The sequence below is a fragment of the Peromyscus eremicus genome, chromosome 5 (assembly GCF_949786415.1).
Source record: "Peromyscus eremicus chromosome 5, PerEre_H2_v1, whole genome shotgun sequence".
Taxonomy (NCBI): Eukaryota; Metazoa; Chordata; class Mammalia; order Rodentia; family Cricetidae; genus Peromyscus; species Peromyscus eremicus.
Genome location: NC_081420.1, coordinates 60,759,753 through 60,784,518, shown reverse-complemented (window position 1 = coordinate 60,784,518; position 24,766 = coordinate 60,759,753). Strand labels below are relative to the sequence as shown.

The following is a 24,766-nucleotide window of genomic DNA, read 5'->3' as shown; positions in this document are numbered from 1 at the left end:
AGGCAGTTTGATACTGTGTCATTTAGTAAAGTGGTAGTGTTTGGTTCACCCCTGGGGCACATGAACGCCCCAGCTGTGGATTCTTAGTTTGACTTACTTTACCAGGCATATGTTTCCTCCTGTGAAGTGGGCCTGAAATAAAATTAGAAAGTAGTTGATTTCCCTTTTCTTGGTGACCTTTAATAGTCCACTTGACACAACCCAGAGTTATCTGAGGGAAGCCTTAATTGAGGAATGGTATAACCAGGTATAACCAGGTCTGTGGGCATGTCTGTGAGGGATTGGTTGATTGTTAATTGATGCAGGTGGTCCTAAGCTATGTAAAAACAGTTAGTTAAGCTGGAAAGCCAGTCAGCAACCAGCCTTCTTTCACAATTGCTGCCTCTAGGTTCCTGCCTCGGGTTCCTGCCCTTACCTAACCTCAGTGATGGAGTGTGTCCTGCAGCTGTGAGCCGGAACTGCCCCATAACACTCCTGCCACAACTGCGCTCATGGGCGTGTATTGCCAGGCTGCTCGTTATTGTGGCTTTCAGAGTTCAGAGCTGGGTCAGGCTGCTGATCTCTTCTCCTCCAATAGCCTACATAGCACTCCCGGATTCTAAGAAAGCTAGCCAGCAGGGAGGTGTTTATAAAAGAGCAGATTCTTTGTGGCCCTTACAGATATCCGTAGTGTTGGTTGTCCCTCCTCTCTGCTTACCCCTTCCCCTTTCCCACTTAAACCTCCTCCTCATTTCCCTTTCTCCCTTTGTGTCACCTTAGCATGGAATCATTCTTGGTTTTGATGTGAAAGATCATCAGCAATTTGTTATCAATAATTTCTCCTTAGTTGTCTCTTTTAATGAGTCATAACATTTATTTGTAGGTGCCATGTTCTATATCTGCATCACTTGAGCATAGTTACATATTTTTTTATATATATTTTGTGAGAATAATAGGAACATGAAATGAACAGGCTTGGCCTGTGCCCTTCCTCCAGGGAAGCACACAGGCAGTATTCCAACAGTCTTGTTCCCAGAGTTCCCAGTGTAGTGGTTAGTTGTTATTATCACCCATGAAAAACCTAGATAACTAGTTAACTAATAGCTAATGTAAAATGAGCAAGTAGCACTGTTTATCCATACCTACAGTCACCTCTCTCCCACTATGCAGCCACTCACCCATATGTAGTTAGCCTAAGGTAGGGCCTGGGAAACCTTTTAAAAAAATAATACAAAAATGATTTCTGACAGCCCTTGCCCATAGGATGTTCATAGTCTCCTTGAAGGAAAGCATAGGAGCAGACATTATAAAATGCACTTAAATGGAAGTGTCTACAAGTCTAAAATTTGAAGGGTTGATACGTTTTATTTGGGAATCCTAAAATCATCAGTGTTAGTGATGAGTAAGTGGTACCTAGAGTACTTAGAATTAGGGGTACACCAGCAGTTAAGAGTTACCTATGAAAAAGGAGTCATCAAAGAGTTGGACTGCGTGAAGAGAACTGCAAGGAGTCAGCAGGGGACAGTGCTCTGCAGTGTGGAGGACAAAGAGCCGGACAGCTGTTGCCAAGTAGTCCTTGCATGTTCAGTACTACAGACTGAAGCGTGCTCTCAGGCTTGACAGTCTTTGGTTTTGTTGTTGTTGTTTGGTGTTTTTGTTTTTGTTTTTGTTTTGAGAGAAGGTCTAGGGTCTTGTTGTGTAGCTCTAGTAGCCTGGAAAACTCACTGTATAGACCAGGCTGGCCTTGAACTCATAGAGATCCTCTTGCCTGTGCCTCCTGGGTTCTGGGTTTAAACACATGTGTTACCACACCCATTTGGAACTCATTTTTTGCTTTAGCAATAAGATTGGGTTCAGGGCCGGTGTAGTTGGGAGACAAAGCAGTGGAGAAACAAAGCGTCCATTGCCTTCTCTGAGAGGGTTGCATGCAAGACTTGTTCTAGATAGTTCATTTTAAAACTTAAGATGTGTCAGTTTCTCCTGCAGTAGCTTTCTTGTCCTCATTGACTTCTCTCGGGACGTCTTTTGATGGAGAAGTAGCTATGTTAGTTCTTGCTGACACAGTAACTTCCATAGCTAATAACTAAGGAGCAGTGGTTACACTGCCAAAAATAGTTGAGTTAAAAAATACTCATGTGTTTGGTCTGTCTCAGTAAAATACTGGGTATTATAAATTTCAATAATTCCTCTTGTCATCTTTTGTTTTAGGGACGAGAAGGTGCAGAAATCGAGCCTTGGGAAGATGCGGATTATCTTGTTTACAAAGTCACTGATAGATTTGGCTTTTTACAGTAAGTTACACAGGTTGAAAGCTGTTGTTTTTCAGTTATAATCTTACTATGGTTATCTATTAGTAAATTTAGAATTTTTCTAAGACTCCAGGAGTGCTCTAGTATACTTTTGGTTCCTAGTATTTTTAACTACTGTGGTTAAAATTAAGCCATAGTTAAGACTATAACCTTTATACTTTTTGTGTTTCGTAAAGAGCAGTGTGTAAATGAGTTGTATTAATAATTTAGCAGAATTAAATGCATATGGATAACAGTTAACAATTTAAAAACATTTAATTTTATATAGATGAATTTTTAAAATAACTAGCAATTGGAAAATGAGTGTTGCCTAAAACTGAGCAGTGAAAAAAATGCCATTGATTGTTCTTATAGTTGTAAATGTAATCATGATATTGCTTCTCAAAATGAACTCTATTTATCTTGACCATGGTCTATAAAGACTCGAGAGAGGGAGGGCTAGACTACTGTAGAGTAATTCAGTTAAAGGGTTTTGACTTGTAAAAGTATCCTGGAAACTGATGTCAATCTGCTTGTTTAGGCCCTCGTGTTATCTAAATTGGTGTGTCTTTTAGCAATGTGTATTCTTTTTGTCTGTGAGCTGGCTTCTCATCAGTGAATGATTCCATACTTCATTTAGAGAAAAGAATCAGAATTACCTTATGTATCATAAGTGTGTTGAGGCTTTGAAGAAGTCAAATGTAGGAATAATTCATAAAGCTCTTACTATGCTTAGAGATGATGCCTATCTGAAAATTTCTCCTGGATAGTTATAATCTGAAGACTTTGAACTTCACTAGACAACAGAGCAGTGCTTACAATGAAATTACTGTTCTCAACCCCCTGCCTCATTATTTTTATTTCTCCTCCTTCTTTTCCTCCTCTTTCTCCCCCTCTCCCTCTTCTTCATTGTCATCAAACATAGCCACACCTGTGATGAGAAGCCATGTGTGTTTGTGGGAAGCAGGTACAGAACTGGGATGTGAATCCAATTTTGAAGTACAATTTGCATATGAAGACTCTCAAGCTCAGTAGGTCACAGATTTGTCTGTGCATTAGAATCAATTGAAAAAAAAAAGATTTCTGGATTCTGTACTAGCTTTTGATTTAGCAGATGGGATGCCACTTAGGTCGTTTTGACCATTCCATCCATATGGTAATGTATTTTTTAGAATTATAGTATAGTCCAAATAGTATGAAGTGCATATGAAAACCCGTATATCATCCAAAAGGGTCTCTTAATTACCTAAATTTTCTTTCTTATTAGTTGAAACAAATTTAAGTGTTACAAATAAGCACATTCTTGCCCAAGACTTGTATTTGTCAGTTGGAATGTTGTAGTCAGGTTTTTTCCCCCTGTTTGTTTTTATTTTTTTTAAATTTTGGGCCACAGTCCAGTTGGTTGTACGGGTGGGGGTGGGGGTTAGTCGATAACTTACCTTGATAATATTAGTTAGTACTCATTGAATACTTCCTGTGTGTCAGGCAGTGTTGTAAGCATTTACTACTTGAAACATCTTTGGAGTGGGTTCTCTTTCTCTAGTTTTTAGACAGTGAACCTGTAGTTCAAAGAGCTCAAGTAAATTGCCTTAAGTTTACTGACAGTGTCAGCTCCTAGGATAGGGTCTAGGATAGGTCTCACTCCAGAGCCATGTTCTGAATTGCTGTAGGATGCTGCCTGTTATTGCCGCCTTTCGTTTGAGATGTGAGAAAGACAGGGTAAGTGCTTTGAGATGCCTGCAGAGGAGGCTGAAATGGCTACATCTATTGACATAAATATTAAGATAGCAAAGGTCACCGTATTTTTGAAAATGAGACTGGTAGGTGTCAGTTCTCATGGTGTCACACTCATTTAAAAAAACTTGTTTTATGTTGGAGTCCCAAAACCAAAGCCCAAATGAAAATGATGACGCAGAGGAGTGGATTTCAGTGTGATGTTAGGCTTTATCAGTTGATTTTTGTTACAGTGCCTACTCTGAGTAAAGCACTTTCCCCAAGGTTTGCTGCAGGTGGTTTTTATTGCTTGCCACAGTAGGTGGACTTTATCGTACTGCTGGATAAAGTTTTTGCTGTAAGCATCCAGATATTATTTTCTCTCACACCTTGATTAAAAGAACACCTCTCCTGTCTTAGCTATGTGTAAATCTTGATTGCTGCTGCAACTGAAATTGGATTTTAATTTATTGTTAATACAATAAAAAGAACAACCTCCCAGCCTTTTCTGGTTATTGCTAAGTTCATACAGCTCTAGAAACTTATATTCTTTGTTATGATACATAAAGGAGTGACAATAATTAACACAATATGGATTGACTTGGTTTGATGATAGTGTTCACAATCTGTACAGAAGCTATTGGCAAACCAACTTGTAATGGAGTTACAGCTGCAGAATGGAAGAGCTGAGCTTGCCTGAGCGGTTGTAGAAGTTCAGTGTTTTAATCAAAACTAGCTACCACAGCTCTGCTGGTCAAGGAATGCTTGGTATGTGGATAATAATAAATAATGCTTTTAGGTCACAAGTTTTTATAGGAGAAAGAATTAAAAGAAAACTGTACCAAAAATAGAGAAGCTCAAATTAACACTAAGCATCAGATGCTCAACTGCTTATTCCAATTTGTATATTTATAAAATGTAGTGGACTGTGCACAGTTTCCATGCTCTTAGAGATCTGTAGGAGCTTACTATTCTGTAGTAAAGGTGCTCTTGCTATCAGGATTATCCATTTTGATTAGAAAGGTTTGAGAATTCTTTTATCGGTTTTATATGTAAATTTTAACTTGGTTGAATCTAAACTCAGATATCTGCTTCAAAACCAGAATTGAACCGTAGTCAATATATTCAACTTAATTGATTTTAACAAATTAGGTTTCTAAGTGAATGTTTATTTCTCATTTACAGAAATATTCTTGTGAATTGTTGAGAAATGACAGACATACTAAGCTATACATTTAAAACCTAACCCAGATGAAAAACATGCCCGCTCAAGTTTTTGTCTCTCCGCTGATTACTGCTGTATTTACTTACTGTTTATATGGAAGGGCCGTGCATCAGCGGAGTGCTGTCCCTGAGCAGTCCTCAACTGTCTGTAGGTGCTAAAGCCACAGCTCTCCACTAGTGGGTTGCAACCACCACAGGGATCGAATATCAGATATCCTGATACTTACATTATAATTCATAACTATTAAAATTAAAGTTATGAAGTAGCAATGAAATGATTTTATGATTGGGGTCACCACAGTGCGAGAAACTGTTTTAAAGGGTCGCAGCATTAGGAAGATTGAGAACCACTGCTCTAAAGCAAGGGATGGATAGTAGTCATGTGTTACCAAGAACCAGGTACTAAGTGTTTCTAGATTTGTGGACAGTGTGTCTTTGTCACCATGACTCAGTGCTGCTGCTATAGCATGAAAACAACCCCAGACAGTGTCTAAATGAGGAAGAATGACAGTGTTTCACTAAAACTTTATTTACAAAAATAGACAGCAAACAAGATTTGACCTGTGTGTGGGCCATGGTTTGCTGACTTGAAGGAATACTCCGCTGTGTATTCCAGACTGTGCTCTTTCCTCTTTTCTACTTGAAGGAGATTTAGGTAGCAAGATACAGGTTGTTGGAGCCAGTGTGGTGGTGCAGGCCTTTAATCCCAGCACTTGGGAGGCAGAGGTGGACAGATCTTGAGTTTGAGGCCAACCTGGTCTACAGAGTGAGTTTCAGATCAGCCAGGACTACACAGAGAAACCTTGTCTTGAAAAGAAAAAAGAAAGAAAGAAGGAAGGAAAAGAAAGAGAAAGAAAAGAAAAAGGTACAAATTATTGGCATAAGCAAACATGCCTTTTAGTACACATCTATTTGGTGTGTCACTGAATACCTTGGCTGTCCCAGTGAATATTCTGGACACACATGGGCACTTAGTGAGGTGGCATTCTCTGTTCTCAGATGGCTGTGAGCCTCAGCATATGCCAACACAGAGACTTGAGGAGGGCAAGGTCTGTGAACACGAGATTCCTCATGGAAAGTTTTAGGTATAAGATATGAAGACCCAATCTTGCTGTCATTTACATGAGGGCTGAAGACTACATTCAGTCCTTAGAATTTCTGTTTTTCTGAGAACTGTTTCCTCAGCCCATGCCCTTCTTCTTTGTACACTCGGACAATAGCTGAAGATCATTTAAATGCTCTGGATTATGCTGTATTGACTATTTCTGTGTTAGGCTAAGTGACTAAATGAAAATGTTTATTTTCTTATCTATGAAAAGAGGGATTTGGGTTTTCTCTCTAAATTCTCTTTTGGCTTTTATACCACTTTTGTCTGTTCCATTACTATGGCTAAATGGTTCATCTGAGGACTCTTCAGAGAAGCAAAGAATGACATAAAAAATGCTAGCTCTTGAATACTAATCTGTCATTTTTTAAAAGTCATGCCACTTGATCTCAAAACAGAAGCAAGAATATGCACATATTGTTGCCAAAAGTCCATACTATTGAGAAAGCTGCTGAAATCAGCTTTGTTTTTATATGAAATACTTTATTACTGACAGTTAATATAAGAGTCTCAGGATATTTTAATGCTAGAGGTGATAGAATACACGAACCAGAGAAATGGTGTTTTTTTTATATTAAAAAAATACGTTTGAAGTTTTGACAGTAAAGCTTTATTTTACAGACTAAAAGTGTAAGTTTCCTTTTAATTCACAAGTCCATTGGAAGCCAATATTTCTTTTCTCTCTTTTTGATATTGGTCATTAAACCTAGGGCCCCATTCTTGCCAGGCACATACCATACCCTACCACTGAATTACATCTTCAGCCTTTGTGTGTATTTGTGTGTGTGTGTGTGTGTGTGTGTGTGTGTGTGTGCACTCTTGTGTGCATACACGCTTAGGCACATGTATGGATTTATGTGTGTATGCATGTATGTATAGGCCAGAGGTCAATCTTGGGTGTTGCTCAGAAGCCATCAATCTGAATTTTTTTTTTCTGGTATAGGTTTCTCATTGTTCCTTAGGACTTGTCAACTAGACTAGGCTGGCTGGCCAGTGAACCCCAGAAATCTGTCTCTGCCTCCCTAGTGAATGCCACCATGGCGTGTGCGTGCGTGCATACATACGTGTGTGTGTGTGTACACTCAGGTCCTCACGCTTGCATAGCAAGCACTTTACGAACTGAGCCGTCTCGTGCTCCCACAACCCTCACTCTTCTAGTTTATTTTGAGATGGGGTCTCACTGGGTTGCCCAGGCAGGTTTGCACTCCCTGAAACCCAGGACGTTGTTGAATTTGGTGTTTTTCTTCTACTCAGCCCCTTGGTTAGCTGGGATTTCAGTCCTTTTCCTCTAGGCCTGGCTCCATATTTTTCTTCATGCAAAATTTTAAACATTAATTTATTTTAGGCAGTAGTTGGATCCAGGAGTGAAAGTGACAGTCTAGGGCACAGAATGGCAGCCTGACCTATGTGTCAAGGCCAAATCTAGTTCACCACTTGGTTTTGTAGAAGGTCTATGGAGCTTAGCTTACCTCTCATTTGTGAGTACTATCACCCTCTCACTAGAGTCCAAGTAGTTGGGAGAAAGAGTATGTGATTCACCAAGCCTAGAACATTCAGTATTTACTATGACAGCAGTTGCTGAACCCTGGTCTAGGGCAGTGTTCTCCAACAGTATTTTCTGCCATAATAAAAATGTTCAACATGGCAGCCTCTAGCTAGCTACACGACTTTAGTGTATCAGGTTGTGGATGGTGAGACTTAATTTGAATTGCTCCCTGTAGGACAGTGACTACTGTGTTTGAAGATGAGGGATGTTATTATAGACCAGCCATTATTTTCTGTTGAATTCAGTGGAATGAAAACATGAAACACGCATCTCTTATAGTGACATATTGCATATAATACATGCCTATAGGATACAGTTAGTAAAAATCTGCTCTGATTTCAACCATTTCCTGTATGTTGTTATTCTCTGCAGTGAGGAGGAGCTCCCATATCATAATGCAGCTGTGGACCGGGTAAGTGTTGTTCTTTGTTTATATGTAGTTATTGATGAATTGTCTCTAGAGGAACAGAATCTGCTTTTGTGAATTTTGAGTGCTGTATTGTATGCAGCTGGCATTGTTAGAATTTGACCATAATTGTATTGCTCTTAAGAAAGGAGTTAAAATAAGGGTGAAATAAGTTTAGGAAGATTTATGAGATTCTGGCTGAGTATTGGTGGCGTATGCCTTTAATCTCAGTACTCAGGAGGCAGAGGCAGGCGGATCTCTGTGAGTTTGAGGCCAGCCTGGGCTACAGAGTGAGTTCCAGGAAAGGCTCCACAGAGAAAAGCTACACAGAGAAACCCTGTCTCAGAAAAACAAAACAAAACAAAACAAAACAAAACAAAACAAACAAACAAAAAAAAAAAAGTAAGGCAAAGGTCAGCACTCTGAAATGCTCAGCCCCAGCTTGAGGCTCTACCTGTATGAAACACTTCTCTGTGGCAGGAATTTCCATGGCAGAAATTTCCATCCATCCATCCATCTCTATTGTGTGTGTGTGTGTGTGAGAGAGAGACAGAGAGAAACAGAGACAGACAGACAGACGGACGGACGGTTTTTGTTTGGTTATTTTTCTCTCTCATTTTTTGTTAGTTCTTTGAAAAGCACACACAGTATATTTTGACCACTCCTTCCTCCCATCCTTCCCTACCCACTCAGCTTTGTGTCCTGTTTTGTTTTTAAGCCCATCAAGTACAATTTGTGCTGCTCAGATACCCTTGAATGTGAGGCCTTCACTGGAGAGTGGTCAACTCTTAAAGAAAATTGCCTCTCCCTCTCTCAACAGCTATCAACTGCCAATAGCTTCTTAACTGGGGGCGTGGTTTCTTGCTTACCACCCTTTTCCGTCTGAAATTGTGTCTAGCTTGAGTCTGTGCAGATCTGATGCATGCTGTCATAGCTGCTGTGAGCTCATATGTACAGTGCCCTGCTGTGTCCAGAAGAAAGTTTCCTTGCACTATCCACTGTCTCTGGCTCTTAGACTCTTCTATCATAGTATCTGAGCCTCGGAGGAGAGGGTGTGGTGTAGATGTCCCATTTCATACTGAGCATTTCACAATCCTTTATTCTCTACACCTGAACACTTTGAGTCTCTGTGTTAGTCACCATCCACTGTTAAAAGAAGCTCCTCTGGTGAGGGTTGGCAGTTAACTAATTTCTGGGTATAATAATAAGTCATCAGGAGTAAATCCCAAGTGATCATCATGCACCCTCTGGATGGATAATAAAGCACCATTCTAGACCAGTAGCTCCATACAAAGTAACTGTCCATGAGATTTTTATCCAATTCCCCACAAGTAATAACTAGAACATTTCTTGTTGTCAGTTACCTTTTAACACTTTAAGGATTAGACAAATGGCATAGTAAACCTGTCAGCTTTCCCCTAAACATTTCTTCACTACTTAGCAAGGAGCCTGGGTATTACATGAGAAGTAGGGATTGGAAGTTTTAATTGCTCAGAATCTCCTTACTCCTCCATTTCTCTTCCAAAATGAATTGTAGATGAAAGTGAAGGTATTTTGTTTGTGTGTATACTACTGGGAACGGGGCTGAGCTTCAGGCATTGAGGGTGGAATTGCAATTATAATTTGAAAAATATTTTAGGAAAATTTTCTAAGATCAAATTTTTCTGAAAATCAAGACTATAGAAAACCTTAAGATGCAAACAGAATTGTTATTTTGTATGTATGAAGAACAACTGTGAGCACTTCCTGCAGATGAGAGCCTGCCAGATTCTCTGGCAGCACCATAGCATAGATGCTTTGACAGGGACTTTACAGCTACATTGCTGAGTAATGTGTGTCTTACCCTGGACCAGCTACTGCTTAGAATCCCAGGAGTATGGAAAGCATTTTTTTTCCTCTGGCTGAGAAGCCCTCTGTCCAGTGACTAGAGGAAAGTCATTTGAGATAAGAGATGGGAGATGATTGATGGTACTCAGGTCTCTAGTACTGCTGAAATGAATTGTAGGCTGGCGGTCAGTGTGTAGATCAAGAGTATATGAGAAGGAAGAGGCTTGATGGTGACCATCTTGTGAATTATGCCTTAGGTGAACATACTGCTTCTGTCTTCTGACAGTCCCTTTTTGTGTAGTGCCCTGCTTCACTAGTCATCTGATCCACTGATGTCCTCACCTCCATCCCCTCAGCTCAGAGTTTATTGTAGCCATTCCAGATAGTCTCTAACATAGGATAGTTTCACTCAAGGGCTGCCGGCCTCCCTTCCTCCCTCCCTCCCCCTCTCAGAGTCACAAAATCCATACTTTAGATTTTGAATTTGATCTTTTCCTTGGCCTAGCAATATTGGTCCCCAGATATGTCCTATAGACAGATGTCCCCATCACAGTGAGTGGGTGCTCCTTCTTCCAGACTGCAGCCCACAGTCTTCTGAGTTGTCTTTGACTCCTCCCAGACCCCATTGCATCTCTCAACCAGTGCTGTGAGCTTTGCCATCCAGGTCTATTCAGAATTGGTTGACTTCATTTCTACTTCTGCTACCCAGGTCCACTGTAACTTTTCTTCTGGAGCTTCCTGTCTTCCTACCTCAGTCCTTGCCCCTTTCTCTCACAGTCTTATCTCCTCACTGTAGTTGTAAGTTTTCCTGTGTCCTGCCTGCCTGTGTTCTGGACAAATCTCTCTCACCTGTGTCCCGCAGCTGCCTGGACCCAAGTAAACACACAGAGGCTTGTATTATTATTTACAAACTGTATGGCATGTGGCAGGCTTCTTGCTAGCCAGCTCTTATAACTTAACCCATTTCTATGTATCTATAAGTTGCCACATGACTGTGGCTTACCGGTACTTTTACATCTTGCTTCTCCTTGTGGTGCTGATGTCTGTCTCTAGACTCTGCCTTTCTCCTTCCTTTCTCTCTTCTTGGATTTCCCACCTGCCTCTAAGCTGCCTTGCCATAGGCCAAAGCAGCTTTATTTATCAACCAATCAGAGCAACACATATTCACAGCATGCAGAAAGACATCCTTCAGCAGCTCACACAGTTAGAATGTTCCTGTTAAAATGGGTTAAAGTCACGCCACTTTCTTATCAGAAGGTCATAGTATCTTCCCTGATCCATCCACAGTAAGGCCCAAGTGCTAAGAACGCTTCCCAAGGCTGTGCAGGGCCTCACTCTTTGCCCTGTGCTGCCTCCTTTCATTCAGCTGCTGGCTCCCTAGTGTCTCCTGAAAGTGTGGGTGGGCCAGAGTTCCTTCCTCTTGTGGGGTGTTTTGCTGTCCTTATAGTTAGCTGCAAAAACTTACTATAGTGTCACTTATAGAATATGACTGTTCATCTAACCTAAAACTGGGGACTTCTTCCCTGATGTTAATTATCTTCTTTGTTTGTTTTCTGTATTGGACATGACACAATTGATGTGTTAGATACTTTGAAGATTTCTTACTTTGTTTCTCCCACTAGGTTGTAATCTATTTGAGTCACATACCACTTTATAACATTAAATATATTGACATAAAAAGCTGCTGGAGAGTCTGTAGATAAAGTTAGGGAGAAAAGAATTGAAACTGTTGTTTGTTTTTAAACAAAGGCTAGGTTGATTTGGCAAAATAAAAATGTATTAATCTAGTATAGACCTCTCTCTCCAACTCTTCCTTCACTATTTGTTGTTGTTGTTGTTGAGAAACCTTAGAGTCTTCAAGCCAGTAATTAGATAAGTCAAAAAATGTGCCAGTAAAGAAGAAATGTAAGGCAAATTAGCAGAGGGTACATGCTTAAAAATTAAGTTTGTTTAATTTTTTATAAGACTGAACAGTATGATAAGATTCTTACCCAATACAAGTATATATATAATTAATTTCCTATTTAAAGTCTTTTTTTTGTTGTTGTTGTTGTTGTTGTTGTTTTTTCGAGACAGGGTTTCTCTGTGTGGCTTTGTGCCTTTCCTGGAACTCACTCTGTAGCCCAGGCTGGCCTTGAACTTACAGAGATCTGCCTGCCTCTGTCTCCCAAGTGCTGGGATTAAAGGCGTGCGCCACCACCGCCCGGCTAAAGTCTTAATATAATAGGGAATCACCAAAAGGTAATCTGTGTATGCCTTAATGATTTACTTGAACTTTCAAGCATGGTGGCACACACCTTTAATCTCAGCTCTCAGGAGGCAGAGGCAGGTAAAGCTCTATAGTTTGAGACCAGCTTGGCTTCCATAGAGTTCCAAGCCACCAGAGGTACACTGTGAAACCTTCCTTACCACTTTTTAAAAAACTATTAAGATGAGAGCGTATTTATATATTTGCTTGTCAGCCCTTTACTGGGATAAGCGAGGATTCTGAGGTAGTTGTTGAGGTAGTTTCTTCCTTAGAGCCCTTTCACACATTGCACTTTTTACTTTATGATCTGCTTTAATTTTTTCTGCATTTATTGGTTGTGAATACACTCGTGGATATATGCATGCTTGCATATGTGTGTGTGTGCACATTTGTGTGTGTATTCACAGCACACATTGGAAGTTGGTTCTCTCTTTCCACCAGGTGGATACTGGGGATTCAACTCAGGTTGTCAGGCTTGGCAGCAAGCGGCTCTGACTTTTCCTGTTATTTCACCAGATCCATATATAATAGATAATATAATAATCAGTATGTAATATATTAATAACTGTATAATTATATAATACATATATGGACTAAAAACTCAGACGCATGCAAAATAGTCTAAGGTTAGAAACTAGCATTCTATAGTGTCTGCTTATATGTATGGCCAAGCTCTACCATTACTAGACAGGTAATAAAGGTTTATCTGTGTTTTTCATTGAGTCAGATCAAGAAAAATGATTGGCTTGCTGACGCTTAAACTCTGTAAAGCATGCAGCTGAGCCGTGCTTCTTGGTGCTTAGGAAGACTGTTGAATTGCTGTTTGTCTGGTCGAGTAATCGTGGCTTCAGTTCTAACTCTGCCCATGCAGAGTTGTTTTATGGCAGGCCCTTCTCCATTTAAAAGAGAGATAGTAAACCTCCCTCATAAGAGGATTAATGTGGTGTTTGCAAAATGATTTGGGTTCCCCCAAACAGGCACTTAAACAAATAAACACACTCATTATATTTACCCTGTAGAGAACAATATTAATAATGGATTATATTATTTCCTTGAGCTTATTGATGTCTTTAATAAGGAGGAAAGGTTATATAAAACTATGAATTTTCATAGATAAAGCCATGAAGTGCAGTGCAGTATTCTGCATAATATATAAAATATGAGAGCCTTTTATTAAATTATAATTTAATTAAATTATTAAATTTTTTATTTTATTTATTGTGTGTATGCATACATATGCATATATGCACATGTGCCACTGTAGGCATGTATAGGTCAGAGGACAACTTTTGGTGGTTGGTTCTCTGCATCCACCATGTGAATCCTGAAGATTGAGCTCAAGTTCTCAGGCTTGGTGGTAGGCAAGTGTTTTATCCCTGAACCGTCTTGCCAGGCGGGCCCCCCCTCCCCTTACTTCTTCTAAAAAGTACACCTTCGTTTTACATACATAGCATTAAGTCATCTGTGATAAGTGACCTTACTTTCCAACAGCAAAGCATACTTTCCTATCCTCTCCTGACCTCTGCTGGTGAGATCTAGGCATGGGTGACTCGCAGCAGCTTTACTCACATGTCCTTATTGATGACATATGGCAAAAAACAAACTTTGTACAACTAGTCTTATCGTTTGCATTATATGGAGCACCTCGTATGTTTGAGTTTCTCCCCATATGCAAGCAGTTCCTCCAGTGGAGAGTTGTTACAGATCTGCAGCTCAGTTCTCACCAGACTGCCCCCTTGTTAATGCAGATTGAGAGCTCAGATTTTAACCTATGGTGTACAGATGAAAGATTCACGTAACCTGCTGTTTGGGTTTGCTAGGGCAGCTCACAGAACTTAAATTTACTAAAAAAAGAATCTTCTCAGGAATGGCCAAATGGAATATGCATGTGGTGAGGAACAGAGGTACAGAGCTTCCATGCCTTCCTTGAGTGTGAGATCCTACTGAGAATGCCAGGTGATTACCAGCCTGGAAGCTGTCTAAACCTCATAGCTGAGGGATGTTAATGGAGGCTTTATGACATAGCTGTAGTCAGTGTATGAGACCTGTGTTCAGCCCCCGGCTTTGACACACACACACACACACACACACACACACACACACACACACACACACACACCAAACTACCATTTGAAGACAAATAGAAAATGTAGTGTATAGGCTATGAGATGATAATGATTGAATTGAAATTTCTTGGATATAAGAATGGTACAATGATGAGGATAAAATATTTTTGTTCTTAAATGGCTGCATCCTTGGAAATATTTAGATATGATATGCTCATGTCTGTGACTTTATAGTGAATTTGCCACAAAACCCAAACAGAGAAATAAATGAAATCTGGCAAAAGATTAATTGTGAGAGCCCACAGAGACTCCATAGTGAGGCCTTATTCCCTCTTGACTCAGGTCAAAGAGTTTGCTTTGCCCCATAAGGCTGTATAATAGGCTGTTTTGGCCAAAGGCGTGGTTACCAGGTATCTTATATTTCAAGGCCTAATTATAAGATCCTTTGCTGTAAGGCGTGGTCACCAGGTGTTTTGAAAATTAAGGAAGGGTTTACACTTATTTGTACTTTGTACCTTGACTTTGGAAGGGGGAGGTCTTTTGCCTCTCCCCTTGCTGGTGTATAAAAAGCCCATTAGGAATAAACTCGAGGTGATGTGGTATTGACCCAGAGCCCTCCCAAAGCTATCCTGTGTCTCTTTTTCTTTTACATCTATTACACTAGGTGTTATCCTTTATGTCTCTAGTTTTCATATCTATTATTTCTTAATCCTCACTCCTTCCTTCAAGGACTGTGTGATAGTTGGGTGGGACCCAACAATTAATAATTGTTAGATTTTTGTGAAACATATAGAAACATATGATGTGGTTTTCTTTTAGTTTTCATGTAGGTTTGAAATATTTCAAAATGAAAATTAATAAAAGTAAGGTGTTTAAAGTCAAAAGTAAGTCAACAGAATCCATGCTCTATAGGCTTCTCATACACACCAGCAGTTGTGGTTTTTTGTCACATTTTGGAAGCTGTCTGCCACATGACATTCTTTCTACCATTGTGCTACATAGGGGTATTATTATACTTTCTTATGGTTTCTTCTATATTACGTGGTGAAGTTCCTACTTACAGCAACAGTTCATAGTCATCCTCTTTCCCACTCTACTTTGGAGCCACAGGACGTTATGAATTATTTCACATTGCTGCCGATGTCCTGCTTTATGGAAACTGTTTAATATGTTGTTTTAAGCTCTCTTAGACAACTGCTGTCTTAGGGAATGAAATTAAAATATAAACATATGCAGCCGGGCGGTGGTGGCGCACGTCTTTAATCCCAGCACTTGGGAGGCAGAGCCAGGTGGATCTCTGTGAGTTCGAGGCCAGCCTGGGCTACCAAGTGAGTTCCAGGAAAGGCACAAAGCTACATAGAGAAACCCTGTCTCGAAAAAACCAAATATATATATAATATGCTTTGGTCTCTGTGGTCGAGGAGTTAATACTTTAATAATCGTGATTTGAGCACTTAAGCAGCTAGAGTACATGTGTCAAGTACAACAATAATTGTAGTTCTCATTCTGAAGAACAGAGAACCAAGGTAAAGAAGGATCAAGTGCTTTGCCCCAAGGGAAACAAACAGGAAGAGGCAGAACTCTGACTAAGCTGGGCCTTGGTCCATGCCACTAAATGCTGAGGGAATAATTGAATTAGCTTGAACATGGAGGCATTTGAGAGAGGCTCTGGACCTTGGATGTTTGAACTGGATCTTGAGAAGTTACAAAAGGTACTGCCAGATGAATACCTGTGACTTTTCTCATTGCTTTGACAAACTCTTTCACGGAAGTCACTTAAGGAAAGGCTTGTTTTGGCAGTTTGAGGTGTAGTCCACTATGGCGGGAAAGTCATGGTGGCAGTAGTGTGAACATCTGGTCACATGGCAGTCACAGGAAACAGATGAATTCTGGGGCTTTCTCCTTTTTTATTCAGGTTCAGACCCCAACCAGCCTCAGTTACCTCAATTTAGAAACTCCCTCCCAGTTATACTCAGAGTTCTGTCTCCTGTGCGGCTGTACATCCTGTCAAGTTGACAGTAAGCACGAGCCGTCACAGGTGGTGAGGGAAAGCACCACTAAGCAGACAAATGGCAGACCCTGGTCAGAGAGGCATGGCAGTAGATTATGTGTTAGGAATAACTAGCAGTTCAGGACAACAGATTTGAGTTGAAAGTGTCTGTTAAAATCTCAGGTAGAAATCCTGACACGCTGTTGTGTTCTATTTTTATTTTGGTATAGATGAACCTGTGACTTTGATGCTCTGTAGCCTGTCTTTCTAGGGCACTTCAGTTCACAGTTGTCATATGTGGTTTCAGTTACTTCGTTGAGATAATCGTTAGAACAGTGAGCTTCAGTATACTTGGTAAGAAAGTAGGTTTTAACGGTGAATTACTGATTAGAACAGAGAGGGAGACTTTCTGTATCAAGTCTAGGGTAGTGAAATGATAGTATTGCGGACTCAGCACTTACCTTAGCTAGTATCTAAGTTTAAATTCCTACACTAGGAGATTATCCAAGGTTTAATTTTTTTATATGTATAAAGAAAAGTATGTTTAATGGTTCTTCAAATGGTATGTATATGTATGTCTTGTTCTTGCAGGACGCAGAACATTTGAACTACTCTAATATATGACAAATATTAATATACAAAAGTGTATCTTAAAAAGAAAAGAATGACTACTTCTTGAAGTGATTTATTGGTAATTCATAGAAATAAAAGTGAAAGTTGGCAAGAGATGTCTAGATCACATAGGGCTGCTTGGGTGAAGTGTGTGTTATGCTCTTATGCTGACTTGGATCATTTGGGTGTTTTCGTGTTGGTAGAGAAGGGGATTGGGCTTTAAGAAGTCAGAGGAGGGAATGCGGGATAACAAAAACACAGCAAATGGCAGCTTAGATAAGTCTCTAGTTCTTCACAGTTTGGCCTTCTCTAAAGTCATATTTAGTGAAACATTAATTAGATTTCAGTGCCCCACTGAGTTTTAAAATTAAACATATTTCTAGAACCATCTGCATCATTTTATCACTAATAATATAATAAAGACTGTTTAGCCTTTTGAAAAATGGGAATTAATGTTCTTTTGCTCACAAGTGATCATCTTTTATTATAAAAACTCATAAAAAACTTTAAAGAGTTAGAAAGTAATTACAGAGTTTTATGAATATACCTAAAGGTAAATTCTATAAAAACATTCTCATTGGTGAGGATCTTTTCTTAAATTCAGGATTTTCCTTGGGGATTTATGCTTTCAGATCTAAAATTACTGGTGGTGGGTGTGTACCATCTGCCAGCGTACTGCCTGCCTGTTGGAGGCTGGACTGAAGCCAGTCGGAAGGGGCCATAGATTTCATTCAGGAAGCATGGTTGCCTGTGTTAGAAAGAAGACAGGATGGCAGCTGAAGACAGAAGAGAGGTGACTGCAGGGCACAGGGAGAGCCCACCTGCCTGCTGAGTGTCCCTGCCCTTGCTAGACTTGTCCCTTAAGCTCTTTGTATCTTAAGCTTCCTCAGCGACAGACCTGCCTCATGAGGCTAAAGGGAGCGTACATCCTTGGAGTGTAAGATGAATCTGCAGAGCTGTTGCCTTTCTTGGGTAGTTTTCTCTTTTCATTGCTTTTTATCACACATTTATTATGCTTCCAGGCCTAAATACTGTGGGAGGCCAGCTCCTTCCCACCTTTTAAAGGGTTCCTATGAGAAGGAGAGAGGAATAAGAAACTTTTAGATAGAAAGATATCAGAAAGGAGACAGACAGAAACACAGGATAGCTTCAGGAGGACCTGGATCAAAATCCACAGACCCTTTCTGTCTCTTCAGAAGGGCTTTTTATAACAATGCCAAGAGGTGGGCCAAAAGACCTCCCCCTTGCTAGATCAAAGCATACCGCACAGCCAAGTGTAGACCCTTCCAAACAGCTGGTAACCACACCCATGGTGCAATCAATCATTCCCCTATGCAGCCTGCTGGGTAAAGCAAGTTCAGATCTTACCAGGAAGCCTCTGTGGGTCTCCACAAAAATTTTTTTTTTCCGGTTTTTCGAGACAGGGTTTCTCTGTGTAGCTTCAGAGCCTGTCCTGGAACTCACTCTGTAGCCCAGGCTGGCCTCGAACTCACAGAGATCCGCCTGGCTCTGCCTCCTGAGTGCTGGGATTAAAGGCGTGCGCCACCACCGCCCGGCCCCACAAAATTCTTAGGGGGAAAGTATTTCTTCTCCTGGAAACCCAAAAAGAGAGGAACAAAGCCCTTGCCTCAGTGTTCAGCTCTGCTGCAGATGTCAGTCTTGACATACAAGACTCTTCATTCACCATGGCGGCCTTGTTTCCTTCCTAGAACTCTTGGGAACTTCTGCCAGCTCCATAGGGTGCTTAGTGGTATCAGAAACACACGTATCCCACATCACACCAGATAAACCCCATGATAGTCTTTGACTGCTTTTTCCACGGGACCTTGCCACTAACCTTATTTCATGTCAGAGCCCCTGCCATAGCATGTGTCTCCTTTGTCAGCCCATGAGGGGTGTCAGGTGACAACTGTGACCCATTTTTGTATATTATTTCTCTAGCATGGAGCTAGTTATATATTAATCACATGGTAACGATATTGAATTCTTAAGAAATGGTCTTAGTCATCAAAAACATTAATGTGCTAGAATAAAGTAGATGAGAGAGAATTGAAGTTTGTAGTTGTTTTTTGTTGCTTTGCAAAATATTTGGAATTTTCCTTTTAAAAAACTTTTGTAGTATATGTAGGATTTTCTGTGATTGTCTTTAAAGCCTTAGAAATGACAAACAAGCCCTTTCACAGTCTTCTCACTCACTTCAAGTGTTATGTATGATTCCTAACTTCAGCTTTCGACTGCTGTCAGTGCTCGTCTCTTATTACCCCATTCAGAAACAAGTTAGGTAGGGCATTTGCTCTCTGGGATAGTGTAACTTCAAAAAGCATTTTCCTTGGTTTTGTTATGTTGTGATTTATAAGTAAAGAAGCATCAAACAAACAATAACACTACATTTGAATTGTATTTTAGCAAAAGCAACTGGAAATTGAAAGAACTACCAAATGGCTGAAAATGCTGAAAGGATGGGAAAAATACAAGAATACTGAGAAGGTATTTAAAAGAATGTTATTTCCATGTGAAACTATTTAAATTCATTGCGGATTTTCACAGTAAGAGTTTTCCTTCAGTTATTCCAATGTTCACATTCATATTCCTTTTGAATTTTAGTTTAATGAAGCAGAATGTTTTATCTTAAAAGTCTTCACATTGGAAATAGTCAAATCCCCAGGTCAGAGTGGTTCCGTAGTCAGAGCTATACTGGATGGTCCAGAGGTCGGGTATAATTGGGTTGAACTGCTCTGTTAGGTCTCCTGTGCCTCAGTTTCTTTTGCCTTCACTCTGGCTTCCCTTGGGGTCAGAATCATCGCCTCAGTTCCAGGTTTCACATCCATGTCACATTGCTTAGAAGGAGAAGGAGCTGACCTCTGAATGCTTTCCTGGAAGCAGAACAGTCTCCTTTCCAAATGCTTCCAGAAACCCCCATGCTGTTCGCCTTGAGTCCATGCTAAGTTTTGAACCAAGTAGAGGGGTGCAAGAGGGAACCAACAAAAACTAAAACTCAAGTCCTTTAAGATCACTCGAAGTCCTCGGCTGCTGAGATGGCTCAGCAGGTAAAGGTGCTGGCGCAAGCCTGTTGACCAGAGTGTGATCCCCAGAACCCGTATGAATAAATTGTCCTCAGGTGGCCATGTGAGTGCTGTAGCATGCTTTCAAAGTTTAGTTTCTGCTTGAAAGGCCAAATGTTATCAGTTGCAACACAGTGCCAACAGTTTTCCTTCAAGTCAGAGCTCAGTGAGAAAATGCCTGTCCTGTCCGTTAGTTCTTTCAATTAGAATGGCATTTTGGGAGATCAAACAGTTGGTGTAAATTGTCATTCAAACATCTTCAGGAGTACTTTTTCTGAGGTAACCATCATATTTGAGTGGTACGAGCTCCAGAAGGACTTCTAGTTTCATTAGTCAGCATATTACTGCAACCTGTGCCCGAGAGTTTAAGAGTTAATTCAATTAGTGCTTTCTTTGCTGTATCAGGAACATTCCTACGTGAAACGGACCTTCTGAAAACCGAGTACAAAGCACAGTAATTGCAGTAGTCCAGACCGTACTATCTTGGCCTTGGTTTGTGCCCATTGGGAGAGCTTTGTTGCATCACTTCCTCCCATCAGTGAAAAGTCATAGTGAAAATGGAAAAAGATGCTGCACTCATATTTTAAAAATGGTTTTGGTCTCATGCTTGCAAACCCTGGTATCTCACCTTTAGTTCCTCCACGGTGTAACTGTACTCATTTTAAAGGGATGCGGGTCTGATGGGCTAACACAGGGAAGCAAGCCAGCACCAGCCTGGCCTGTAGACACCACCAGTAAGTGCTAGCTAGCCACCTGTGCAAAGCTTTTAAAAGGGGAACATCCTATAGCAAAGCACAGCTAAACTAACTTCTAGAGGGTTTTTCCTTCCTTTTTCCCTACTCTTTAAAGTTTTTAGATTACATTTATGTAGCGTGTGCATGGATATGGGTGCATGTGTGTTACAGTGCACATTTGGAGGTCAGAGGACAGCTTGCTAGAGTCAGTTTTCTTCTACCATATGTGGGCTCTGGATTTTGAACTTCGGTTTTCAGGCTTGGCTGCAGCACCTTTACCTGCTGAGCCGCCACCCTGGCCTGTATTTCTTTATACTTTTCCATGAAATCACACTTGTATAAATACAGATTATTGTACGTCAACATGACAAGAATGCCTTGGGTTTTAATAGGTCTGATGTAGAAGCAGCCTAGAGGTTAAGAGAAAGCTAAGTGGAATAGTCTCGGTTTAAACTCCAGCCTGTCACTTACTGACTGTATGTATGACTTTCTGTCCCAGCAAGGTTACCTTGACATGGAGCAACAGCAGTGTCTACTTTAGAGCTGCTGAGAGGATTAAGTACGCTACCTTAGTACAGCATAGGAAGTGCTGCCTGTTAGCCCAGGAAAGGCTGTATCATAGGACTCTTCAGTCGTTAATGTGGACTGTGGCCTGCCTTTATAGGAAACCTGTTCACTGGCGATCTCTTGGTTATGGGGTGTCTCACAGACCTAATGTCATTGTTTTTTCTTTGCGAGCATCCCAAATATCCTTATTTTAAAGTTAAGTTCTTACTATTTTATTTTACACTGAAGTGAGTTCATTTTGTGTTGTTGAGTCTTTGTTTCAACATTGGGTTTAAGACTCAAGATATTTTTGAAAGGAATCATTTCAGTGTGGGAGATTAGGTGCAGCTTCTGTGCTCTTGTTTAATAGCACACCACCCTCAGATCGGCTTGCGGCTGACAGCTCCTTTTCCTCTGTGGAAAGATTGCTCAAGCGATGATGACAGGATAAATTTCGAAGCATCACACCTACACTTAATTTCACATGCAGTCTAATAAAGTATCTGTAGAATTGGGTGGCTTTATTCTTCTCTAGTATACATGTATCTGTTGAAGTAAGGAAGTCTCTGTAAAGATGAGTACTTCTGCTAGGCTATTACTCTGACAGCAACTCCAGCTAATGCAGTTCCCATTAAGAGGGATTTTAGCAGAACTATTTCTTTGATGTATAATTTTAAAGCACTCTCCCATAACGATAGTGGTAGAATCATTTGATGATATATATGGTCCAATTTGGTGTGAAACAGAATGTACCTTCTAAAAGAATTACCACCTTCAATTCATACCTTGTTTTAAATTACACTGATGTAAAAAAGTAACATTTTATTTTTGTTTCTTCCAAAGGGAGGGAGGAATGTTTTCTTGTCAGAGTCCCTGCTTACATAGTAATAATGCAGAGAGATTCTAAATGTCTTGAAATACAAACGTGGCTCTAGAGGAGAATGTTTGGAGTTTTAGAGTTGAGCCTTCATGAAAGCTTCCGTGAGGGTCATGTTGCTTGTGTTCCCGCACTGACGGCCTACCTCCTGTGACAGGGAACTTGGTTTGTTTGCTTCCTTGTAGGTTTGAGATGTATGCTTACATCACAGGTATCACAGGGTAGTCACAGAAAATAGGTAGTAATGCCGTGCTCATTGAAAGATCAGCAGATGGAAACTGTGCTATGGGCTGGTCAAGACACTACTTTGATGTAATGCCTAATGTTTTGCAAAATTTCTAAAACTTGTGTGATAATTGACAAGATGAAAGGAAAAATGTGTAGCCATAGCAAGTCAGTTATATAAGTGGTCAAGCATGGTCACCCCTCAGCATCTGAGGGGCTTGTTCTAGGACCCTTGTGGTTCCAGAGTCCGCAGATGCACTAGTCTTTCATATCAAATGGCACAGTGTTTGTAAGTAAGCAGTGCCCAGCTTCTATCGTCTCCAGGCCAAGTGTATATGTGGTGTGAATATTGGCTAGACAGCATTGACAAGAAAGAAGTTCGAGGCATTTGTAAAACAGTTTTTCCCTGAGTAATTTTGTCTGTGATTAAGTCTAGAGATAGAGAACCATGAGTCTGGAGGGCCAAGTGTATGTGAAAATCTGTAAGTAATTAAAAATACTTATTTTATTTTTTTTTATTTTTATTTATTTATTTTTGTTTTGTTTTTGTTTTTTGTTTTTTGTTTTTTTTTTTTTTTCGAGACAGGGTTTCTCTGTGTAGCTTTGCGCCTTTCCTGGATCTCACTTGGTAGTCCAGGCTGGCCTCGAACTCACAGAGATCCGCCTGGCTCTGCCTCCCGAGTGCTGGGATTAAAGACGTGCGCCACCACCGCCCGGCAAAATACTTATTTTAGAACATCTTTATTGTTTTTCTGTTATATGTTTAGTATGCATATTTTGTTGGATGCCAGAGATACTGCGTTTGTATTCCTTTTAAGTTCATTTATATTGCTGGGTGGCGGTGGCGCATACCTTTAATCCCAGCACTCAGGAGGCAGAGCCAGGCGGATCTCTGTAAGGTCCAGGCCAGCCTAGTCTAGAGCAAGATCCAGGACAGGCACCAAAACTACACAGAGAAACCCTGTCTGGAAAAACCAAAAAAAAAAAAATTTCATTTATATTATTGTTTTAATGTTATCTACTCTTAAATTTTAAAACATTTTTGTCACTTTTCCATATATTTTAATAACTAGCTGACAGAACAGTGTACTGTAGTTACAAAAGGATGACTTTTGTTCTTAAGAAATATAAAATCCATAATATTTATTTATGTATGCTTGCATGTGTGTGTGCGTATGCGTGTGGGAAGGGGCAGCGGTTGACACCAAGTATCTTCCTCAGTCTCCTCTACCCTTGTGCACGTGTGTGCTGAGAGATCAGATCAGGACTCTGGTGTTCTGTTCTGTCACTCTCTGTCTTATCCTCTTAAGCATGAGCTCTCACTGAACCCGGAATTTGCCATTTCAGCTAGGCTGGCTAACAGTGAGCTTCCTGTTACCATACCCTTACCACAGTGCAGGCATTGTGGGTCTGCACAACCATGCCCAGGTATCTTTACAGGGTGTTTGACAGAGATTTGAACTTTGGTTCTCAGGTTTGCACATCAAGTGCTCTTTCCCACAGAGCCACCTTCCCGGTCAAAGCAGCCTCAAGTGGAGGGTTTTCATTTTTCTGTTGTTGTCATTTGTTTTGATCATACTAGGAGTTTAGGCAGGCACCCTCCCACTGAGCTACAGCCCCAGCCCCACCTTATTCTTGTTACAGGCTCGCTACCACTGGCCTGCAGCTCATCAATTCAGCTAGAGTCTTAGCCAGCAACCCCTAAGGACTCTCCTGTCTGCTTCTCCAGCACTGGGGTTATGAGCACATGTTGCTGCACTGGGCTTTTGCACAGGGGCTGAGAATCTGAACTCAGGGCCTCGTGCTCTATGCTGCAAGCACTTTCCCACCTGGACCTCCCTTCTTTTCAATAATCAGTAACTTTTTAGACTTGTCATCGGGCAACTTACTTGTCTTCTTTATGATTTACTTTCCATGTATGTACAGTTGGGTTGTTGGTATAATTAAATGGTATAAATATATGGCAACAAGTTTAAATTCGTTTCCCGTGTATAGTAAATGCTTAGTAAGATTTAGTAAGTTAGTTAGTTGGTTCTGTGGATGGGGATAGTGACAACATGTCAGTATTTCTTTTTCACTCATTTTAACATTCAGCTCTGGGATAGCCTGGTAGCCATTGAAATTTTTATTTCTTCCTGGAGTTTTGTTACTTTTTCTCTTAATTTAACCATGACAATTTGATTTGTTCCCTCTTAGATGTAAAGTTAAAATATAGATTGTGCATTCTTGATGTGAGATTTTGAAATCGGAAATGTCCTAGAATCTAAAACTTTGTTGTGCTCACACGATGTTACAGGTAGACAGTTCCACACCTGATC

At 40.4% G+C, this 24,766-nt stretch overlaps 1 protein-coding gene across 2 annotated transcripts in view; it reads left to right on the top strand.

Moving 5' to 3' along the window:
- Usp6nl (USP6 N-terminal like) overlaps nt 1–24,766 on the top strand; it is a 140,392-nt gene that overhangs the window by 78,867 nt on the left and 36,759 nt on the right. For both annotated transcript variants that reach the window (XM_059263541.1, XM_059263542.1), the window contains exons 4-6: nt 2,188–2,270; nt 8,228–8,267; nt 19,411–19,491. In XM_059263541.1, the coding sequence (XP_059119524.1) occupies nt 2,188–2,270; nt 8,228–8,267; nt 19,411–19,491 (204 nt within the window). The remainder of the gene's footprint in view (nt 1–2,187; nt 2,271–8,227; nt 8,268–19,410; nt 19,492–24,766) is intronic.